This window comes from Calliphora vicina, chromosome 1 (assembly GCF_958450345.1).
Source record: "Calliphora vicina chromosome 1, idCalVici1.1, whole genome shotgun sequence".
Lineage (NCBI taxonomy): Eukaryota > Metazoa > Arthropoda > Insecta > Diptera > Calliphoridae > Calliphora > Calliphora vicina.
This window is the reverse complement of record NC_088780.1, coordinates 131881796-131905709: the sequence shown is the minus strand read 5'-3', so window position 1 is coordinate 131905709 and position 23914 is coordinate 131881796. Positions and strand designations below refer to the sequence as shown.

At 28.5% G+C, this 23914-nt stretch overlaps 1 protein-coding gene across 1 annotated transcript; it reads left to right on the top strand.

Annotated features, from left to right (window-relative positions):
• The first annotated feature begins 3242 nt into the window (after positions 1–3242).
• On the top strand, positions 3243–18463 carry Mtl (Rac family small GTPase Mtl). Its single transcript, XM_065515845.1, has 5 exons — positions 3243–3534; positions 16890–17005; positions 17146–17378; positions 17455–17615; positions 17712–18463. Exons 2-5 carry the CDS (start codon positions 16890–16892, stop codon positions 17787–17789), a joined length of 588 nt encoding a protein of 195 aa, XP_065371917.1. The 5' UTR covers positions 3243–3534; the 3' UTR covers positions 17790–18463.
• The last annotated feature ends 5451 nt before the right edge of the window (positions 18464–23914 follow it).

Below are 23914 nucleotides of genomic sequence, written 5' to 3'. Positions count from 1 at the left end.
TCCTAATATTTCACAATGGTTTTTATTGATTTTCAAGTATAAAGTGTCCTAAAATAATAGTACTATGTATGCTATGTTATCGTAACCAACCAGTAGAGACCTTCGCCGAATGCCTAAGTGTCGGTTAAGCCGAGCTGCCGAGTCGAGATATATTAAGACATTATGACAATATGACTGATAAGAGAGCTTGTGAATTGACCAACTATATTTGTTTAGACCATGAAATTGTTTTGTAATTGAGATATGTATATTAATACTCTGTATTGTCGTCTATAAATACCTTAACGCTCCGATTGGTGAGAAGGTCCATGGGAAGTATACACTTATTCAAAATAAATTTAATTAGAATCGTTTAAAAAAATTCAAGGCGATCCGACCAATAGTTTAGTTTCTATTGACATTTAAAGGATGTTTAGAACGGTAGTTTTTTAGGCTTTTTCATATTAAACTCATAAAAAATTAAAATAGTTTTTTCTAAAATTCATTATATGTATGTACATTAAAGATATAACTAGGGGGCGGATTTATATGCAAATGCATGTTTTTTCTCGAACGTCCAAATACAATGTAGACCAATTATCTATCCGAATCGCACATTTTGCTGCAAAATGGCATCGATTTGTTAGTGCATATTTTTGCATATTTTATTGATAATGCATATTTTGTTATATTTTACTTCAAAATGCATATTTATATGCATATTATGCCAATTTTTAATAAAAATATAATTTTTTGTCATTAATGGGCAATACATTGTTTCGACAACAATTTTTTTGTCGAATTTATTATAGAAATAGCAGTAGATAACATTTACTAACTAACTTCTTTCGACATCGAGAAACTGGCATTAAGTTCTTCATTTCTTTAACAGTAATTGAAAATTATCATTTCAAAACATTTTTCTTTTAAAAAGTTTAGTTTTTTTAAGTATCAAAAATTCATTAAATGTATCGAAAAACATTCATATTTGTTTTAATTGCAAATTCGATTTATAAGAGATTTCGTTATCGAAAGATTCACATACAAAGTTACCGCTCCTGACAGTCATTTCTACGAGACTGTCGTAAACTAGTGATTTTGGATATCTTAGAGACACTATAGATTACATAGAGACACTTATGTAAGTGATAATTGTCTTTATGCTAGATTCCATGGGATGTATAAAGTAACCAATTGACTTCTCTCTGCATTACAAATATCACGTCAAATGACCCAAAATATATAAATTGGAGTCAGCCAAGTGATCAGATATTATTTCCCTCTATAAGGGATGCATTTACTAATTGCTTAATTGCTTGGTTATTACGAGATAAAAATTAAGGTTGGATGCTACTTTACAGCACGATCAAAATAGAGAATCTCTAAAGATTATGGCTTTAAACAAGTATTCATACCAAGATATTACAATTAATATATCGTCCATCGTTTTTTCAGAAGAAAAATTATTTTAAAACTAGTTTTAGAACTTTAATTGTTTAATTCCTGGTATAAATTAAAGAGTTCTAACTGCTGGCAACAGTGTTGTGTATTTTTTTGGACATTTCGAATTCCATTCTTAATTATTTTATGTTTCTGCACAAGAATATAAGTGCATATTTTTTAACTTTTTAGGTCATATTTTGATTTTTTTGAAGCATATTTTAGGCGCATATTTTCCAATAATAAATGCATGAAAATCCGCCCCCTAGATATAACTAATTTTGGCGAAATTTTTGGCATACCACCACGTGATGGCCAATGTTGTATCAGTAATGAAAATCACTTTTTTAGGTTATTTGGAATCAAAAACATCACGCACCAAATTTGTAAAATAAACCAATTTTTTTTTTTCTCAGAAAAATTATATTAATAATTTAAGTGTGAGGGATACTTCCCTTATTTAAAAATTATCTTTTGAGGTATATCCGCAGTTATTATTAAAATAAAATATATGGTATTTCAAAATAATATATAGATTCTATATATGTATATAAAAATTAAATGGTCCATGTATGTAATGGCATCACGTGAGAACGGCTGGAGCGATTTGGCTGATTTTTTTTTTATTCGATTCGAAATTTTCAGGAGATGGTTTGTAAAGAAAAAATTCAAACATTCGGGGTAAAACTCGGAAATATTTTTTTCAGTCCAATCAACTGTAATAAAAAATCTACCTAAAGTATGCAGTACAAATGTATATGGATTGACCATATTCAAAACCCTCCATCTTTGATTTTGACGAAAATTACTTTTTGATGGCAAAATCTTCATTAAAACAGCCCTCATCTATGGTGTGAATTTTATAACAAACATGTCTTTTTTTGCTGTTTTATTTGCATTTTTGTTATTTCTCTATCTTACACAAATAATTTTTCTGAATGCAAAACCCTTTATCTTTTCAAAAAAAATATTTTCAAATATTTTTTTGAAATAATTTCTTCAAACTTCAAAAAAATTTACAAAAGAAAAATAAAAACATTTTTTCTATAATTTTTTGTTTAATATTGTATTATTAGACGATATCTTAAATAAAGCACGTTTAAAACTAACAGGTGGCATAAATGAAATCAAAATAATTAATTTTTATTAATGTGCAAAACCCTCTATCTGATCAAAATCCTCTATCTATCATAAAGTCCACAATAATGTAAAATTTTAAAAACCAATTATATGTGAGATTCAGTAGGTGCTTTTGAAAAATATTGTAGAATACCGAATTTTAATAACTTTTAATAAGCTAAAAAACAGTTTTTTGGCTCTCCTGAAAAGTTGTGTTTTTCAAGATAGAGGATTTTGAAATAAGAACAGGCAGGTGTATGTGGGTTTGAGAAACTTGTACTAACATTAGTAAATGCCACCGGGCGAAGCCGGGGCAGTCCATACAAATAGAAATTGGTCCCTGTGGACCTTGTACTTCATATTAGGTTTTTAAATGTATTAAAGGTTTATTAAACAATTCGAAAAAGTTGTTTATGTATATAGGGATTAATATGTAACTCTTTTACAATTTTCAAATACAAATTTTAGCTTCTAACGTCTCATCGGAGCTTCCATACAAAATGCAACCCTGTTTCAAACATTTAGCTAAGATATAAACCATCCAACAAATTGTTATCCAAACAGTCTCATTATCCATTACACTATAATAAATGAACACAGCCCCGGATAAAATGAACGTATTACAACTTTGACATTTCAACATTCAACTGTCAAATTGCAAAAGGGGTTGTATGTGTGTTTGTTCACTAATAGAACAAGAAAAAAATTTGAGAAGTGAAAAAGTGAACAGATAAAAGAAATTTTATTAAATTTTAAATAAAATAAATAAAAAGTGTTAAATTTTATGAAAAATTCAATGAAATTAAGAAATTTCTAATATTTAAAGTTTAAAGAAAAAGGGCAAATATAAATGAAATAAGTGCATGTTGTAGAAAAGTCGTGTTGAAAAAATTTTTGTCCAACAAGAAAGAATAAAAAAAAATTAAGAAAAACAAAGAGGATTATAAGATAAATACAAAAACCACCAACAAAAAATAAATTATATAGATATAAAAGGTAAATTTCTGTTGAAATATCTTAAAATAAACATTGTATTGAGTAAATATTTCTTGAAATTTCTTTGTTAATAAAACGAATGGAAGTTATTAAATGCTAATAAAAAATTATGGACAATATTTCTCAAGAATCGTATCGGCGACGTTGGCAGCGCAGCACCTCCGCCCAAATAAAAAAATGTAAAGTAATATAAAACAACAACAACTACATGGTGCTTACATATTACATTGACAATAATAGCAGGAAAAACAACACCAACAAGAAAAGTAAATTGCAAAAACAACAACAACAACCACACTAAACCAAACCATTCATGCAACAAACTAAACGAAACCGAACCAATTTCAGTTCAATTCATCCACTTTGACACTATGCGGGTTGTAAAAGTTTAGTGTATTAATGTTTGTTGTTGTTGGTTTTTGCATTGTTGTAAATTTTATTTCATTTTGCCATGTGATAAGTTATTTTTGCCAAAATATTGGGTAAAACTGTAATAAACAATATGCAGTTGCATTGACCGGCATGGCACAGCCACTTTATGGGTTGACCGCAAAAGTGACTCAGAATTTAACACTTTTACAACGAGCAGGACAAATGTTTGTGTTTTTTTATTTTTGGAAATGTTTAATTTCTTTATGGGTGTTTACATTTTACCATATTCAATTTCTTATCAACTTATTGTTGTAATATCATCTTCAGGGGCCTATTTCACTAAACTACAATTCTACAAGTTTACAAGTTACAATTACAAGTCTAATTCTTACAAGTGCTGATGAATTGTGTTTCATTAAAATTTTCACAAAACTTGTAGCTTTTTGCACTTGTAAACTACAATTTCTACAATTACAAGTTCTTGTACATATACAGTGGTGGCCACCAATTTAAGACAAATACTTGGATTATTTTCATCAACTGAATTTTAAGTGCGATAGAGCCAAAATAAAAGGACCTCAAAGGGTATGCAATTTATTATTAATGTTTCTAGTTTCTGAAAAATGTTTGGAAAAATCGGTAAAACATATATGGACAAAGATATGTGGAAATACGTTGACCCACCTCAGCGAACATCCGCTGTTAATAACATGATATGAGCGAAACTAATGGAACTAAAAATACAAAATTTGGTCCGAATATTTTATAATAATAAAAATATAATGATATAAATGTGAGTAAATATGTTTATTTAAAAAAAAAATTTTTTGGTCAAGTTGTAGAAAAATCTTATGTGTTCGTGGTGAATATGTATGAATTGACACAGTTCAATAAAACACACTTGTGTGTTAAAACAGTCCTCATGCATACATATTTGTGGAAATATTTTAAAAAATAATTGACAATCACGTGGAATTTAGCAAACAATTTTTGTCTTAAATTCCTGACCACCACTGTATATTGTGATATTAATTTTACAATTCTTATTCTTAAAAACGCAATAAAACATATTTCAATAATAATTCTTATATAAAAAATATTTTTTAACCCGAATTTTTTTTTCACCAAAAAATAATTAATATACAAAAAAATTTTAAAATTTAATAAAAAAAAATCCAAAAATATTTTTTTCCAATTTTGTTTACCTAAAAATATTTAAAATTTGTATTTTGAAGTATAATTTGGTGAAGGGTATATAAGATTCGGCATAGCCGAATATAGCCAGCTTACTTGACTGATAAAAATAAATACTTTTGCAATTTTGGGTACTAATTTAGAATTGTCTATATATGTTTAGATTTCCAAAATGGCTATTCCCAAAAGCAAGTAAGAATGTATAGTCGTTGAATCGCGACCATGTGATACCATACATAAATCGCCTTAAAATTAATATTAAAATTTTTGGATTTTGTGTTTATTTTAACTAATTTTTAAAAAAATAGTTAAAAATCAAATTTTATTTCAATTTATAGTTCACTTGTAACTTGTAAAAAATTTTCTGAGGGTCTCCGTCGACCCTAAGCTTTTTTCTACAATTCTACAAGTTTACAAGTGCAAATTTAGTTTTGTGAAACAAAACCACTTGTAAAAGTATGACTTGTAGACTTGTGACTTGTAAAATTCACTTGTAGCTACAAACTTGTAATTGTATTTTGATGAAACACAATTATTCACAAGTTCACAATTTTACAGGCAAAAACACTTGTAATTGTGAACTTGTAGCTTAGTGAAATAGGCCCCAGGTATAAAATAAATACGACTACATACAATGTACACATTAAGTCGCCACTTACTATTTGTTTATTGGTTTATCTTTTGTTTAGTTTTTTTTTTTTTTTTTAAATTTGTGGCTAGAAAATGTTTATGTAGAATAATTTTGAAAATGCAAACAGCAACAAAAATGATTCATCCTAATCTTATGTATAGTGAACCTCTGATGTGCTGTTATCTTTTTCCACTTAAAATACCCATTAAAATGGACCTCCACAATGAATCAATTAAGAGAATATCTGTTTAAAGATCTCTCGTTGGTTAATGAATTATTCGGGGGGCAATAATATAGTAATATATTCGTATTTTATTTACAGAAACAAAAAATGCATTTTCAATTTCAGTTATCATTGGGTTTCATATCCCGGACTTTTTACTCTCCGAAGAATTGATAAAATAATTTATTTCACTTCTGTTACCCATTGAAATTTGTGAATTTAAGAACAGCATTAATTCCATAGGTTGTACGTACCTATAAGAAATATTATCTTAATTGAATTAGAAAAAGATAACAGCACCAAATAAAACATGTTTTCACATCCTTTTTGGATGAATAATTTGTTTGGTATACATTTTCAAAATGATTCATTCAAAAAGGATCTTATGGTTTTATTTGGTGCTATTATCTTTTTCCCATTTAATTAATTTAAAAATATGTCGTTGCTTATTGAAATCCTGTATTTGCGTATATAAATTGGAATTTTTTTAGCAATAGGGTTTTTAATTTCGGACTTAATACTTTTCCGAGAACTGATACAATAATTTATTTCTCTTCTGGTATTGAAATTTGTGAATTTATAAACCGCCTAAATTTATTGAAAATAAGGTCTTATTAATTTTTTATTATTCTTAGTTTCTGTGCAATTCTAATAAGAAAAACCAATTTAAAATTATTTCCCTTGAAATCCCGGCAATATAATATTTTCAGTGTTGATATACAAATTATTATTTATCATTACACATACATTACGACATACAGTATAGTGCAAATATAAAAAATGTTTATAATTGGGGTATTCACACGATCTCCTATTAGTCGTATTGTCATAATGTCCTAATATATTGTTGTTGTGTTTTAAAAAAATATTTTAAATTTTGGGCTACATATGAAATATTTGGAAAAGTTTCCATTGTTTTGTCAACCACTGTATATATATTCCGATATTCCGTACGAATTCCGATTATAACTTCGAAAATGCCATTTGATTTTAATCGGTTGCAGTTTCCTATTTGCTTAGCATTTGCAATGACAATTGATAAAGCTCAAGGTAAGTCTTTGCAAGTTTGCGGACTAAATCTAGAAAATTCCTATTTTTCACATGAACAGTTTTCAGTTGCATATTCGCGAGTGGGAAAAACCACAGACTTATATGAACCAGATAACTTATATATGAACCAGATGGAAAAACCAAAAATATTTTATATCCTACATTTTATAACATTAGAAACTAATTTTAGATAGACTAAATATATTGTAAATCATTACGGTGCGAATCAGATTTTTACCTACTCTCCTTTCATGAATATTTGGGTATTTTTACTTTGAGGTCATTCCCGCAGTTTTGTACCAATGATGCACTAAATCTTTATTGAATTGTTGTTGTAACAGTTATTCCCTTGGGGAAAAGTTTCCGTTTGATACAACTGTCGCTAGGTTGGCTTGGGTCGATGAGAAGTGAAGATCTAATTGTCGCGGAAAGGATGTTTTAGTTTCATCTTTGATATTTAAAATTTAGTTTTTCCTTTTTTATTTCATTAAATTTGCCATCCATTTTGAAGGAGTACTTTCATATGATTATGGTAAATTTTGTTGGTAATTTATATGAGATTTTGTTGTTTATTAAAAATATTATGTGCCACGTTCCTTTAAGATTCAAGAAACCCACATTTAGTTGATCGTGAGGCGGTAAAATATTTATTTTCTTATTTTAGTGATAAAGCATACTAAAGTAGCTTTCCAAATCTCTTAAGTAAATAAAAATCATTACAAAACGACTTTCGACTCTATGTTCAGAAGAACATAGAAGTGATCGAGGAAAACTATTAATATTATATGCATATTGTATCTCGATGTAATTGAAATATTTACGACAATTTTTGAGATAACATTTATAGAAAAGCAAAACTTACAAAACTATTAGTTATAGGAACAACATTATATTTCTACAATATAACAATTATGGATCAATTTTCTGACTTAAATATTATAACTATTAAAAAAATGTACAACACTTTCGCTGTTATAGCTAGCAAGTATACATTTACAAATATTACTTTTCTGCTAAAACCATAAAAAGACTACCAAAATGTCATAAGAATTAAAATCAAATAGGTACATAATTTACAGAATGTTCAAGATTAAGAAATTACTTTCTAACTTAATCAGTTTTTATTTGTTTGTTTTTGTAGTTTTTCTTTTATCATAAAGTTTGTTCATCTCTATGAAAGCAAAATACAAATCAAAAAGTAAATGCACTCTACTTAATCAGCCACCCATGGCATTACATGACTCTGGTCTGCTTAAATATTTCAAGCAGCAGTTTTCAATGTTCATATGTTTGTGTTGTTTTTGTAATTGTTGCTTATATTTTATTATTATTGTTGTTGTTGTGTATTTGTATTTCTTATACATATGTATAGGTATTATAATTTAGCATCACGAATATTTGAAAATTTTAGACAGAGTAAAAAACCCACTCATACTTTAGTCCCCTTTTTTGGAAATTAGCTTTTAATAACATGATGCATATAATGCCAGACTGTGCCACTTGATTTCGTGAGTTTATAAATTGCTTTTGCTTCATTTTGTTTTTATTTTGTTTTTATTTAGTGTTTTTTGTATTTTTTATTAATTGCGTTTATTTTTAAAACATTAGACAACCGACCGGCGTCATTTAAGCACTTTTGACTTGTAGCTTCCAACAATACACACACACACTTTCAGCTCCCCCCACAATTTGTTTATAATTTTGTTGTAGTATATATATAAAAATTAGTTTCATTTTTTGATATGTTTAAAGTGTCCCCCCTTGTTCTCAATTTTTTTTGTCTAAGTATTGACGCTTTTTCTTTTAGGAAAATCCCTTTTTTATGCAGAAAAATTTATCAACGTCTTTTGATGATCTAAGATATTTTTTAAAGGAATTTTTTTAAGTGTTTGTGTGTGTGATCTATTTTAAAATTTCCCCCATTTTCCATTTGCAAATAATCTAAAAAAAATTAAACTAATGTCTGCTCTCTTTTTTGTATATCATGACAAATTAATTTTTTGGTTTTTAGTTCTATTTTTATATATTTAATGTACAATATTTCTCTTAATTTTTTTTGGTTTAATTTAGTTCTTTTTTTATTATTTATATTAATTTTGTTTCATTTTGTTTGTCTCATTCTGGTTGTCATTCTTAATGGTTTTGTGTCTTGTTTATTGCCATTTGCCACTCCTTAGAAATGTGTTTTTTTTATTTAAATTTATTTTTTACTCCATAAACAAATGTTTTGCAAAATAATGTATGATCACCTACCTCTTCATTTGTGGTCAATGCACTATGGGAAATAATAAGTTTTTTGTTATTCGGAATTGACATTATGTCATGTCACATACAATTTTGGTGTTTAACATTAAAAATTAAAGTCGTAGTGTACTTTTAAGAAATAAGTATGTCACAGATTGTTAAGCATTCATGAAGTTTAGTATTTTTGTTAAATACATTTATTTTTAGAGAGTTTTACAAGAAAAAGTAAAATAAAAATGTTTGCAAGATAATATGAAAGGTATATTTTATTTCAGCTCTTTGACTTCCATGTAAAAATATAAAGATTTTCAGGCTGTTATTACATACATAAATCTGCTATCATTTAATAGTTTCTTTAAAAAAAATATCGAAAATATGGTGATCTCTATTTGTTACTGCTCAATTCGAAAATCGAACATTATTTTAAATTAATCTCGGTAATATTTTCAAGCATAGAAACACGATTTACAGTATGCTTGTAGCTGTTAACTGTAAGGCGTTGTCATGATGGAATATTATGATTTCATGTCTGGGCGCTTTTCGGCCAATGCTTGCTTCAAACGAATCAGATGCGTTCGGTACAGGTTCCCTGTGATGGTCTGGCCAGATTTCAACAGCTCATAATAGATAGGACCCTTTTGGTCCCAACAAAAAAAACAGGCTTTGGTGTCGATTCGACTGATTGGCTGGGCTTCACATAGGATCGCAAGTAATGATGCGGCGCAAAAATGATTTTCTTTTTTAGCGACAAACATCATTTCGGACATGGTGAAATCATTTTTCTAGATCTCTCGGCTTCAATACGTATAGTACCTAATTTCACTGCTTTTGGATGAATGGTGCTTGAGTAGCTCCCAATGATTTTGCAAGCTCTTGTTGAGTTTGACAACAATCTCTTCATGGAGTAATGTCTTCAAACTTTTTTGGCTGGCCTGGGCTATTTTTGTCTTCCGTGTTAAAATCACCACTTCTGAAACGAACAAACGATTTCTCGCACGTTGAAACAGATGAAACACATTCACCATAAGCTTCGGTGTGTTTCTGAAAATTAAAGAAGTAAATCAAAACTTCGCGCTTATGAGGCTGTTTTGGCACAAAATTCGAAATTGTCGAAGCAAAACAAAACTTTGTTGTTTACACTATAATGTTCAATAACTAAGTGAGAATAAATGACTGATATGTACCCTTCAAAACGACAAACATATAAGTCCTTCACCTTGGTTTTGCAGAAAATTTTTAGAACATTTAACACATGTAGAACCGGACTAGAAGATCTAACCAACCAATAATCTCTAATATTTTACTAAGCTTTTGAGATTCATAAAGTAGAACCAATCATTTTTAACTCTAACCAATCTGACGTTTTTGATACCGACGGGATCAGCTATGAGATCTAATAGTTGTTTTTTTTACAGGGCAGTGTAATAATTGCTCAGGCGAAAAATGATTATTATGGAAGTTGTCATGATAAACATGAAAAGTAAGTGAAGTATACGCCCTGCACTTTCAGTGTTTAGGACTTTATTACTGGTAATTTTGGTATAACCTAATTAATATTCGAAGGACAGATATATTTTCTCTGGTGTCAGGTTTCTGCTGATATACTAATTTGGTGATTTCACTGAAGCCACTGTTCATCCCGGGCTGCCATTGGAGAAATCATCGTAAATACAGCACATCACTATTGAGGTCCCCTTGATACATGACATATGAAAACGTATTAGACGTATGTACGGATCAATTGCATCGTTCCTTGTACTTGACAGTTTTGAAAGACATTCATAGAAATTAAATCAGTTCCACGTTCGCATGATACTCCAATAATATCGTTTTTAGAGTAGATAAGAACCAGCTATAAAACAATAATTATGGATTTAAAAGCCCCCGTTAAAACTCTAAATAACATTATTTTTTGAAGAGTTCTGTATGTTGTATGACCGAGAGTTTCTTATGAGGCATGTGATCCTTATCATCAGATTCATTTATAGTCGGATACAGACATCTTGGGTTTTATTTGTTGTTGAATTTTTATATATAGATTGTAACATAGTATCAAAAGGCGGTTCAGAACTAAACCAATAATTTCTTATTTTCACAAAATCTAAGAGTTTTTTGCTCATTTTTGCGCCAGTTGCCGTTGGCTACTGCTATTAGACAGGTTATTTGAAAAGCGTTCGTTTTAAGTTAATTCGTCAGAACGATCTTATTTACCACGTAATTTATTAAAAAAAAAAAATAATTTTCAAATTTTAATTATTTTCGCGAACCAATTGAAAACGAGAATCCTTCGTATTATCTAATAATTGAGAACGATCAACGTCAATATTTCAATTTCCTTCATAAGGCCCGTTGTTATTGTAATAGGTTTGGTGATGTTGAAAGTTCTTCCCTAGAGAAAAAAATCCTTGTCAATCTTAGTCTGAGTGGGATTCAGGAAGTTCTTGAACAAATATTTAATAGTTGCTATACATAATGACCATTAATATTGTTCTAGCAGTTAACTATCTTTGTGAATATGTACGATCGCAATCCCATTATAACAAATTCATAAAATTTTTTCTTCACAAATTTAGTTTGTTGTAAAATTTGATAATTATCTGCAGTCAAATGCATTTTTATGTATCAGTTTTTTTAATCTATATTAATGTCTTTTAATCGTACATTTATTTATGAACAAATAATTGAAATATTAAACATTATGTATGAATATTAATCATAATACATACAACCAACAATCTGAAGTACTAGTTCATTGTGTATTATTAAAACAAGCACTTCAACTCAAAGGTCTTGAAATTTTAACCTCAATTTCCTTTTCTACTCATACAGTTTAACATTAACAATTCACATACAATTAAATAAATAATAAAAACTTTTTTGTTTTTTGCAAACATTAAAGCGAAACACCAAAAAAAAGAAATACTATACTATACTTTGGTCATTCATTTAAAATTCCATAAATTCATTACTATATACTATAGTTTAATCAATTTAATTAGAAAAAGAGGCAAACAAAAAACATTCTATAAGTTCCTCATTGCACGCAACACCATGCAACTCACTCCTCCGTCATATCCAAATGTAACAAATGTACACTCGAATCACAAGTATGGGTTGCTGTTTTAAAAACATTCAATTGTTTAACTTCATTGAATTGTGAATTGTATGAACAAAAAAAAGTTTCAACTTAGTTTTCTTATTTTTTGTTTGATTGTGTAAGGCAACTTTAACAAAAAAAGACAGCATTTATCATGAAATACGTAACGCACCATATATTTAAAGACTAGGCAGAGGTCTAAAATGTGAAATCATTGGTTTAGACATGAGATATATTTAGTATATACTAGGGTATTCGAATTATTCGATTTTTCTCTTGTTCGAATAAAACGAATAATTCGAATAAGAGATTTTAACTTGATCGAATAATTCGATCACACGTTTAAAATTAATCGAATTATTCGAATAATTTAAATTTTTTTTAAAAAAGCAAAGAATGAAGTTTTGATGTCGGTTTTTAATACTTTATTGTTAAACAAAAACAAAAAATAACGTTAAAGTTAACAATTCAAGTATTGATAATGTTAAAGAACATTTGAAAACAAAGTTCATTATTAAATTTTCAACAGAAATATTCTGATCAGATTAAGTCGCAAACAATCCACAAAACAATTGACTAGCAAACCCTTTAGTTTCCGTTTTGGAGCTATGCTTTAAAAAATTTGAGCTAGTTGGACATGATCCTGAATTCAAATACAATATAAACGTAAGAACTATATTATGTCGTTCATTAATTCGGGTTTTAAATTGAGTAACTAATTCTTTAGTAAATTAATTATTCACTATTTCTAAATTATTTATAACAAATTGTATTATACATCAAGCTCTATCAGCTTGCCGAATCTTTGCTTAATAAAGTGGTCTTGGGGAATTACACAATAAAGGGAATCTGTCCAAAGTTTGATATCATTGTCAGTGAACGTGGCTAATCTGAAGTCAGGCAGTGCATGATTGACGCATTTACAAATACGCAAAAAGTTTATTAACATGTTAGACAAAGATGTTCAACAAAACGTTAGTTTGCAATATTTGTGTTTAACATTCAATTTATTAAATATTTTGCAACACTTACAGTATTGGCCATAACTAAAGCATTTTTTTTCATATGGTATTTTTTTGTATAAAATCAAAGTTTTAAATATCTATTATGTATTATTTTGATTTGTTAATATGTTTAGTATTGATAAACAAATACTTTCAAAGTTAACCTTTCTATAAGAGGTAACTTAAAATCAAAAAATATTTTAATGTAGAAAATGAAACGGACAAAACTAAAGCACCCCTTCAAGGATATAATATAAAAAAAAAATTTAGTTCATTTTTTGTTGCAAATCCTTTGTTTTGGATGGCACAAGAACATCTCTTGGCATAGAAGATAATATGTTTTTATGGCGTTTTTCGATATTCCTTCCCAGACTATTTTAACGGCATGAAATAAATCGTGAAAATTTCCGATCCTTATTTCAACAATTTTCACGATTTATTTTCATATTAACAATGTGCCACAAGTTCTCAATAGGATTGAGATCGGGAGATTGACCAGGCCAATGAAGAACTTGAATCTTATTGCTGTGTAGCCAAGTCTTACAAACTTTGGAGGGGTGCTTAGGATCGTTATCCTGTTGGAAGCTCCCTATAATTGGCATCTCTTCACTGGCATAAGGCAACATTACAGCTTTCAATACATCACGGTACATGAACCGATCCATAATCCCATAAATTTTATGATTTGGCCCAAATCCTTGACCAGAAAAGCAACCCCAGACCATTACATTGCCTCCTCCATGTTTAATTGTTCCTTTGCAATACTTAGGATTCAGTCTTCCTCCTTTTGGTCTGCGTACACGCCCTATTCCAGCGGAACTTTTTAAGTTGTATTTGGATTCGGCAGGGAATAGTACTGTCTTTAATTTTTGGACACTCCAGTCGATGTGGGCTTTGGAAAATTTCAGTCTAGCTTTCTTGTTGTTAGCTGATAGAAATGTTTTTTTGCTGGTCGTCAGCTGAATAATCGGGCTTCTACAACTCTTCTACGGATTGTTCTTTCGCTAACGCATAATCTTAGACTTGTTCCTACTTGAATAGCTGATGCTGTAGGATCTTTTTGTATTGCTCTTTTGATCAAGGAATCATAATATCGTGTTTTTTTCGCGAACGACCTCCCGAATGCATCGGAGATTTTCGACCAGTCTTAAAAAATTTTGAAACGAGCCTGGAAATAACTGATCTGTTAATTGAATATTTTTTACTAAATTCATGTAGTGATAACCCCGTCTTCCAGTCTTCAATAACTTTAATTTTAAATTTACTGGAGTACTTGTTCCTTGTCATTGCTTTTTTCACAATAAACTGTATAAAACTTAAATTTTGCACACTACGTCTTCCTATATTTTTATCTTTTGGAATTTTTAAGTCCATTCATTGTGATTCCCGATAATTCACATTGCAAATATGCAGTACACAGTCAAATTTTTAAACATCTTATAAGAGGGTGCTTTTGTTTTGTCCGTTGCGTTTTGAGTTTTTATATGATTTATCATTTAAAATTAATTTTTAATAAAATTATCTTTTACTAAATGAATATTAAATGAACATTAACAATATTAGTTAATAAAATATATACAAAATACATCCCAAAAAAGCCGTTTTTATCAAAAAAATTATGATTTGAAAAAATCCATTGAGGGGGTGCTTTAGTTATGGCCAATACTGTATGTTAATAATGTAAATATTTCAATGTAATCATTATAAATGTCATCCTCAACTTCACTTTCACAACCTTTTCAAAATCACATTCTCCGTCTCATTCAACTCCACTTTAATCAAAGTTAATATTTTGATTATTAATTGCGATTCTTCTAATATTTCGCCAGATCAATAACAAATATTTTATTTCGTACCTTTTATTGTCATTGGTTCAAGTCCTAAGTTAAAAATTTTGAAATATTTGTTTTTAGAATTGGAGCTTCTTGCAGTAGTATTTATATTAATTATAGAAGGAGCTATCGGAACACTCATCTACAGTGATCGAAAGTCCCTTTGTCTTTAGTTATTTGTCGAATTTCAGAAACAATACAATTTTTGTGAGTAATTATTACTTATTTAAATTTAAAATTATGAAAAATTTTAAGCAATTTTATAAAATTAAATATACAGTGGTGGCCAGGAATTTAAGACAAAAATTGTTTGCTAAATTCCACGTCATTGTCAATTATTTTTTCAAATATTTCCACAAATATGTATGCATGAGGTCTGTTTTAACACACAAGTGTGTTTTATTCGACTGTGTCAATTCAAACATATTCACCACGAACACATACAAATTTTCAACAACTTGACCAAAATTTTTTTTTTTTAAATAAACATATTTTCTCACATTTATATCATTATATTTTTATTATTATAAAATATTCGGACCAAATTTCTTATTTTTAGTTCCATTAGTTTCGGTCATATCATGTTATTAACAGCGGATGTTCGCTGAGGTGGGTCAACGTATTTCCACATATGTTTTACCGATTTTTCCAAATATTTTTCAGAAACTAGAAACATTAATAATAAATTTCATACCCTTAGAGGTCCTTTTATTTTGGCGCTATCGCACTTAAAATTCAGTTGATGAAAAAAATTCAAGTATTTGTCTTAAATTGGTGGCCACCACTGTATATGAACATTTATTCGTTTTATTCGATTATTCTACATAAAATTGTTCGAATTATTCGTTATTCGAAAATGGCCATTTTTAAATTGTTCGTAAGAAATTATTCGATTAATCGAACGATCATTAGTCGAATGAATACCCTAGTATATACATATAACGTATAGTATATACATTTAAGTACAAGTAATATGTAGTTTGCTCGTGTTTCGGCGCTTTCACAAAATCATAAAATATAGATAACCTCAATTACTTTTAAATCTGTTTTATTTTATTAATTATAAACATTCAGATTAATGTTCCATTAGGACATCTTCCTATTTTTTATCGTTCCTTTCTGATAAGAATTCACCGATCTTGGAGCATAAAAAACTAACTACATCGATAAACTTTAACGATCTGTTTTCTATGGAAAATGTAAACGATTAGTTCTCTATTTAAAACGGCAACGAATAGTATTCTATAGAAAACTAATCATTTTCTTTTCCATTTTTAAAAACTAATTTCTATATAAAACTTAAATGATCAGTTTTCTATAGAAATCTTCAACGATAAGTTTTATATAGAGAATTCAACGATCAGCATTCTATAGAAAACTCCAACTCACTTTAATATAGAGACCTTCAGCGATCAGTTTTATATAGAAATATTCGGCGGTCAGTTTTGTATAGAAAACTCCAACGACCAGTGTTCTATAGAAAACTGCAACGATCAGGTTTCGAATATAGAAAACAATTCTATAAACAATTTGTGGACAAGTTTTCTAATAGAAAATTCCTTATATTATATATTGAATAAAACCTTTTGCAACTCTGCTTTTTGAGCAAAACTAAAAAAAAAAAACAAAAACGACAATCAAATTATAAAAAATAATATAAAGAACTTGACGACAAACGTAACATATCATGTCTTCTTTTATTTTACAGATGTCAACAGGAAGACCCATCAAATGTGTTGTCGTTGGCGATGGTACTGTCGGCAAGACATGCATGTTAATATCATATACCACAGATAGTTTTCCCGGTGAATATGTGCCTACAGTGTAAGTTACACATTGAAAACAAACAAAGCAAAACAAAGAAAAGTATTTTACAGCAAACACTTTATCTATGAAATACTTTTAAATGTCTCTTCGAACTTTATATGAAAATGGTGTCATTTTGTCTATTTGTTTTTCTGCAGTTTCGACAACTACTCAGCACCCATGCAAGTAGACACAATACAAGTATCACTGGGTCTATGGGATACAGCCGGGCAAGAGGATTACGATAGACTACGGCCACTTTCATATCCACAAACGGATGTATTTCTGATATGTTTCTCAGTGGCGAGTCCATCATCGTTTGAAAATGTAACCTCAAAATGGTATCCCGAAATAAAACATCACTGCCCCGATGCGCCCATTATATTAGTTGGTGAGTATTTCTATAATAATAATACTTTTAATAAGAATGAGTGATTTATTTCTTTAACAATTAATATTCCATAAAGGTACCAAAATTGATTTACGTGAAGATCGTGAAACGCTTAGTGCTCTATCTGAACAAGGCTTAGCGCCTTTGAAACGTGAACAAGGACAAAAATTAGCAAATAAAATACGGGCTGTTAAATATATGGAATGTTCAGCTCTAACACAACGAGGCCTAAAACAGGTGAGTTTTATTTTTACCTTTTCTCTATTCATTTCTTGATTGTATTGTAAAAATATTTAAACGTATCAAAAAACCTATATGTATTTCCCCCCAAAGGTATTCGAAGAGGCTGTGCGTGCCGTCTTAAGACCTGAGCCCCAAAAACGACGTCAACGAAAGTGTATAGTTATGTAAAAATATATTCTTAATGTTTATATTAACAAATCTCCTACTTTTCTTCTCCAAACTCCTCTTGAAAAAATCTCCACAACTTCGCCTCTCTCCCTACAAAAAATTTTTGGTTGTATTTTTGGTTTGTGTCACCTGTATGTATGTCTTACTTTAATTTTTTTTATTAAATCTTGAGCAAACTTTACAAAAATAAGCATCCTTTTAAGTCCTATATTTATAAACTACATCTAAGCGAGAGTTACACAAAAATCTAACGGAACAAAAAAAAAAAAAAAACACTAGTTTTTATACCTTTTAAACCAAATTGCTAAGAAAGAAAATTTAAAATTTATTAAGTAACAAAAATACAAAACAAAAACAATGTCCTCGAATTAATCCTCGAATTATAAAGAAAATCAAACACAAATTTATATTTAAACCACAAGAAAAACCCCCTAAAATTGTAAACATTAGTTTCACTCATTCTTATAATTTTGTTGCATTTCATTTCATGTCCATTACATTGCACCCAAAAATTCATACAATTTATTATTTTTACATTTTCGTTATAATTTTGTTTTATAAACCTTTTAATTTTTATATAGTTTTTTACTAAATATACACAAATACTTACATAATTTATATTTCTTTTATAAGAAATCGAATAAAACAAGAGTTCCAAAGTTTTATTTAAACAATTTTTTGTTTATTTATTTTATTTACTGCAGCTCAAAATTATTATTTTTTATATTATAATATTAGAAACAACGAATTTGAAATTATTTAAAAATTAGATTTAAATTGTAATGATTCCCATCGGTTCTTTATTCAATAATACCTGATTTAGACAGTTTGAAGGTAGCTAAGATGAATTTCAAAACAAAAGACTAAAACTATATTCAATTATCATTACTATAGATCATACCCAGCAAAAAAGTGAGGAAGTAATTAAGATTTTGATGAAAAACCAATGACTATCATTGGAGGGATGTTGCTTAATTTGGACTACTTTGTACTTCATATAATCCACTATCTGATACTGTAGCTGTTTGTTTTTATGTAGAAAAAACTGCTATAATTCTTCTATTCAAAATGTGCGCTTAGCCAAAGACCGCCTATACAGGCAACAATAAAAATATAAAAATTTAATTGAATCCTGAGTAAATTTTGATTGTTCAATAACATTTTTTATTAATCAATTAATAATTTTTATACCCTGCACCATTAGTATAGAGTTTGTCATTTCGTTTGTAATTTCTACATTTTTCATACACAATAAAGTGTATTACTTAAAAAAGCCGTATTTTTTTCAAATTTTAGCTTTTATTTTGAAACATTTGTACAATATATTTAAATTTTTATTATTCAAAGTATTGGCCAATGACATTTTCCCATCTTTCTGCCAAAGGAACTGCTCATCTTTTGAGGCCAAAAACGAATCAAGCCAATATCGGATAGTCTGTCCCAAAGTGAAGCGTATCACAGAGAGAGCATTCTGCATCGATCGAAACACAGAGTAATCGAACGAGTCACGGTCTGGACTATAAAGCAGGTGAAGCGAAACTTCCCAAAAGGACCCTTTTTCTCCCACCAAATACAGATAATTACCTTAGGGCTATGGATATTTGGCTTTGGTGTCGATTCGGCTGTTTGGCCGGGCTTCACATACAATCTCTTGCTTTGGTTTATCGTAATGGAACCATTTTTCATCGAAAGTAATGTTGCATACGAAAGTAATAATGCATACCAAATCGTCTGTCAAAGCCTCAATGCTTCAGTTCTCATTGTACACAATTTCCCTGCTTTTGGGTGAATCCTGCTGCTTGCATCCTTTTGAAATTGCAGATTGAGTAGCTTTCAGTGAATTTGCAAGCTCTTTTTAATTTTGACTACTATTTTCATGGAGTAATGAATTCTTGGTCTTCAAACTTTTTTGGTTGGGCTGGGCGGTATTTGTCTTCCGGGTCAAAATCACTACTTCTGAACCGCACAAATCAAAGCAAAACTTTCCGCATATGAAGTTTTGTTGGCGAACAATTGCTCAAAATGTGGAACAAAAATATTTTTTTACCAAATTTTTTTTTCAGCAAACAAATTTTTTTCATTCAAATTTTATTTCACTGAACAATTTTTTAAAATGTGTTTAAACGGTGTTCTTAGATATAAAAAACAAGTTAGAGAGCTAAATTCAGCTGTGCCCAATCTTATATATCCTTCACCAAAGTATACTTTAAGATATAGATTGAAAAAAAAATGTTTCCTAATAGGAGTTTTTTTAAATTAACAAACGGTATCATAATTTGCTCAAGGATTTCCTTGTACTGATGCTAACAGCAGTGTGTGATGAGTTGATAGTCCTTGGCCGAGTGAACTCAAGTAATTATGATTCCGGTACATAGAACTATCTGTGTTCAACACGAATATCAGAAGAAAGTAAATAATTCACAATCAGTAGCGGATCAGTTTACGACAGAAAAATAAAGTTCTTTTTATGCTGCCTATTGGTCAAAACTTTGTTCGAGTTATTTTATTAACGGAAACTTTTTAATCCGTGTTTTTGAAAAAGGCCACAACCAATTGTGGGTTGAACACTCTAGATACGAATTTTTACGTAATTTGCCAAATAACTCACTCAATTGTGGGTTGAAATTAGTTTTTAAACGAACACCTTTAAGAAAAATCTGTTATTTCATGGATTTTAAGCAGTGTATGTATTAGTAAGCGGTATTACTACAAAATGCTATGTTTCAAAATGTTAAATTATTTGAGGGTTAGGAGAAAAATGTTTTATTAGCATTGTCTTTATATTGTTGAATATTTAATTTTACCGGTTCTTTTATATTTACAATTTTGCAGAATTATTATCCTGCGATATTTGTTGGTAATATGTCTATGTCTAATTCAAATAATTATGATTGAACTCCTTTTAATAAATTAATTAGGTCTAATTGTGATATATGTAAATGCAAATTATGAGATTATATTAACAACAATTAGGTATTTTATTGAATTATTAGGAACTCATTGTTTTATTTTTATTATTTTTTTAATTTATTATTTTATTTCTATGAGTGAGTAACTGGAAATTATCCTACACACAACATGAGCTTAATTACAAAAAATAAACTATTAAATTATAATTTTGAAAATGGCATTTCTTAAATTTATATTTCTTTAACAGTTGAAATAATTCGACAACAAAATCCTTAAATTCTAAACAGTAAATTCCAAACCACAAAAAAACAAAAACCCAGCCTGTAAAAATGAAAATGATATATTTTTTTTGTTTGTTTTTTATTAATTAAAATGCTTATCTAGTCAATTGAATATTTTACAAAAGTATTGTTGTAATGCAAAGAGCAAAAGAAAAGAAACCTAAAAAAACTCACACATATTTTTATGCATTCGAAGAAAAAAAAGAAAGAAGCAAATCATAAACATTAATTCATTTAGCGCATATCAATCACATCCATAAACATTAAATGGCTTTTTATTTCTATAACATTAACAAATAATTTTTTGTTTAAAATAAGCACAAACTAAATTTTAAATACATATTTTTTTTATTTTATTTTAATCTGCGATTTTATATAAAACATGCAGCTTATAAAAAATAAAATATCCTAAATTGATTGTTATTTTTTTCGTTTAATTTTTATAATTTTATTTTAAAATTAATAAATTCTTATAGTTACTATTATTAACAACAAGAAACATATAAAGAAAACCAATGTTTTGTGAATAAATCTATATGCATTTATATATTAAATCGAATCAAAAAATTATAAATATATATTATTAATTTCTTTTTTTTTATATAAATATATATTATACAAATAAATATTTAAATGTAATTCCATTATGTTCTTTTATTTGTTATTTTGTTTTCAGTTCATTTGAATAATTGGAGACAAATCAATGGAAACTTTTATAATACAATTGCTTAAAGAGATATTTAAAGTTGAAACAGTTTTTGATTATTTTTTTTAATTATCAAAAAAAAATTATAATCAAGCCATATAAAAACACTAATGTAATAAGAACACCGTACAATCGGTTTAATATTAAACAAATAAGATTGAAAACAATGAATAACAAAACAAAATGGTGAAAAATAGTTCCCGATTTTGGCCCATTTCCAGTCCGATTTTCTGTGGCGTTATATATGTACGTTGTTGGAATATATGTATATAGGTATGAGAATAGGTCGTAAAGTATATTTCATACCGCTAGGTCATTAGTGTGTCCCTATTCAGACATTTTTTTTTTTTTTATTATTATTTATTTTCAACAACCTAGCCTATTGGCTAGCTATCGGTTATAAATTTGTATGCAATTCTCTTCATTTGGCATTAAAAAATAGCCATTTTTTAATCCAGATTTCAGTATTTTTGCATGAACATTTTTCATGGCAGAACAACGTTTGCCGGGTCAGCTAGTCTGTCTATATAAATACATATGGGCATTTACACAGAAAGCTCCACCGGTACCGAAAATTGAAATTTAAAAAAAAATATTTTTTCAAACATTCTATTTAAAATGTTAATTTTTTATAATATATTTTCAGCTAACCTTAGTTGTTATTATGAGAAAAAAATTTAAAACTGAAAATATATTTTGTCTTGCTCTTGGCATCTTTTAATGACATTTTCTCAATTGCACTCAACTTATAAAATTGTTTTATGAACAACCAACTATTACAAAACATGAAAAGAGACCGAAAATGTTCGTTTAACGGTAAATTTTGTTCATGTTCAAATGTCGCGTTCCGAAACCAAATCAGATGACTGAACATTTTAATTCAATTCAAAATTTAGTGGCTTCAATTAAAAATAAATTTACTGTATATAAAACGTGACATTTTTTTGATTCTCAAAGTGTGTCTCATTTGCCATCGTAAGTGAAATTGGAAAAAATAATAGAGATCTACGAAAGTATAAATAATAATTCTAACAATCAGCTGAGAATTGCAATATCGAAAATGACCAAATAAAGGAACAAATATTGTATAAAGTAGAAAAAGTTGCGGTATAGAAAAAAAAATTATCGGGGGGCAAATTCTCGTCCTCGTAATCGAAATAAATTTGCTTATTAGCAAATTTGCATTTTATTCAATATCGAATAAGAGAATGCCAAAAATAAAAAAACTCGCACGTTCAAATAAGATAAGAGATAAGATCGTGTTCGACTGCGGCAATTATCCCGCGCTTTTCGAATCCAAGCAAAATAGAAAACAATTTAAAATTCCCCTATTTCAGATAATGGATATGTATGCATGTATGTAAATTACATGATACAGAAATTGTATAGATGAAAATCATTTCATGCAAAATCATGGTCAATTTTTGACCACTATTAATTACGTTTTTCCAATTTTTGATTAAAATATTAATAGACTTTTTTGGCTATAATCAATTACTAGAGTAATCCATTTGATTACACATATTATTGAATATTTTTCTAAAATTTCAAACAACTTTAGTAATAATACAATTTTGTTCATTGGTTGAACTTTAATAAAACAAGTAATTGAAAATGTGATTTTGGTAATTGAATTCATATTTCTGTTTTTTCTGTGTATGTGTTTGGAAAGGTGTGATAGGTTAGATGCACATCTTTTCTAGCTAAATGAAACTCAGATGACAAATAGTAAATAATTTAACAGATATGTGAATAAATTCAAAAGTACAATACAAAAATGAAAAGACAAAGTAAAGTTTGAACCTTATACCTACTAGCTAATATTAATTTAACTTAGTTAAATAGTTAAAGTTGAAGTTATTAAATTACTATAACGGAAAACTATGTCGTGTGCTAAATCTTACTAAAGATTGTAAAAATAAAAACAAAGCAAACAAATTTCAATATGACGACTTTCAACAGATATCTGCATTATTCAATTTTATTATGTTCCTATCGCTGTTTATTTCTGATTTATTAGAAACATCTAATCGAAAAAATCTATATTTCTATATCTATATAAATAGTTTAGCATACTTTAAGTAAATGCCCCAGCTAAAACTTACATTACAAAGTAATGAGTTAAAATGCTAAAGACTCTTCGGTACTTATAAATTAGCATTTTAACTAATTGTTTTAATATGGTGATGTCATTGGAGACAAGTGCTTACCACAAACGCTTACAAACA

Excerpts from the sequence above, each read along its gene's own strand:
- Mtl (XM_065515845.1), top strand. The coding sequence starts at position 16,890 with ATGTCAACAGGAAGACCCATCAAATGTGTTGTCGTTGGCGATGGTACT. Across the intron at positions 17,379-17,454 it reads TGCGCCCATTATATTAGTTG|GTACCAAAATTGATTTACGT; the intron begins GTGAGTATTTCT and ends TATTCCATAAAG. Across the intron at positions 17,616-17,711 it reads CACAACGAGGCCTAAAACAG|GTATTCGAAGAGGCTGTGCG; the intron begins GTGAGTTTTATT and ends TTCCCCCCAAAG.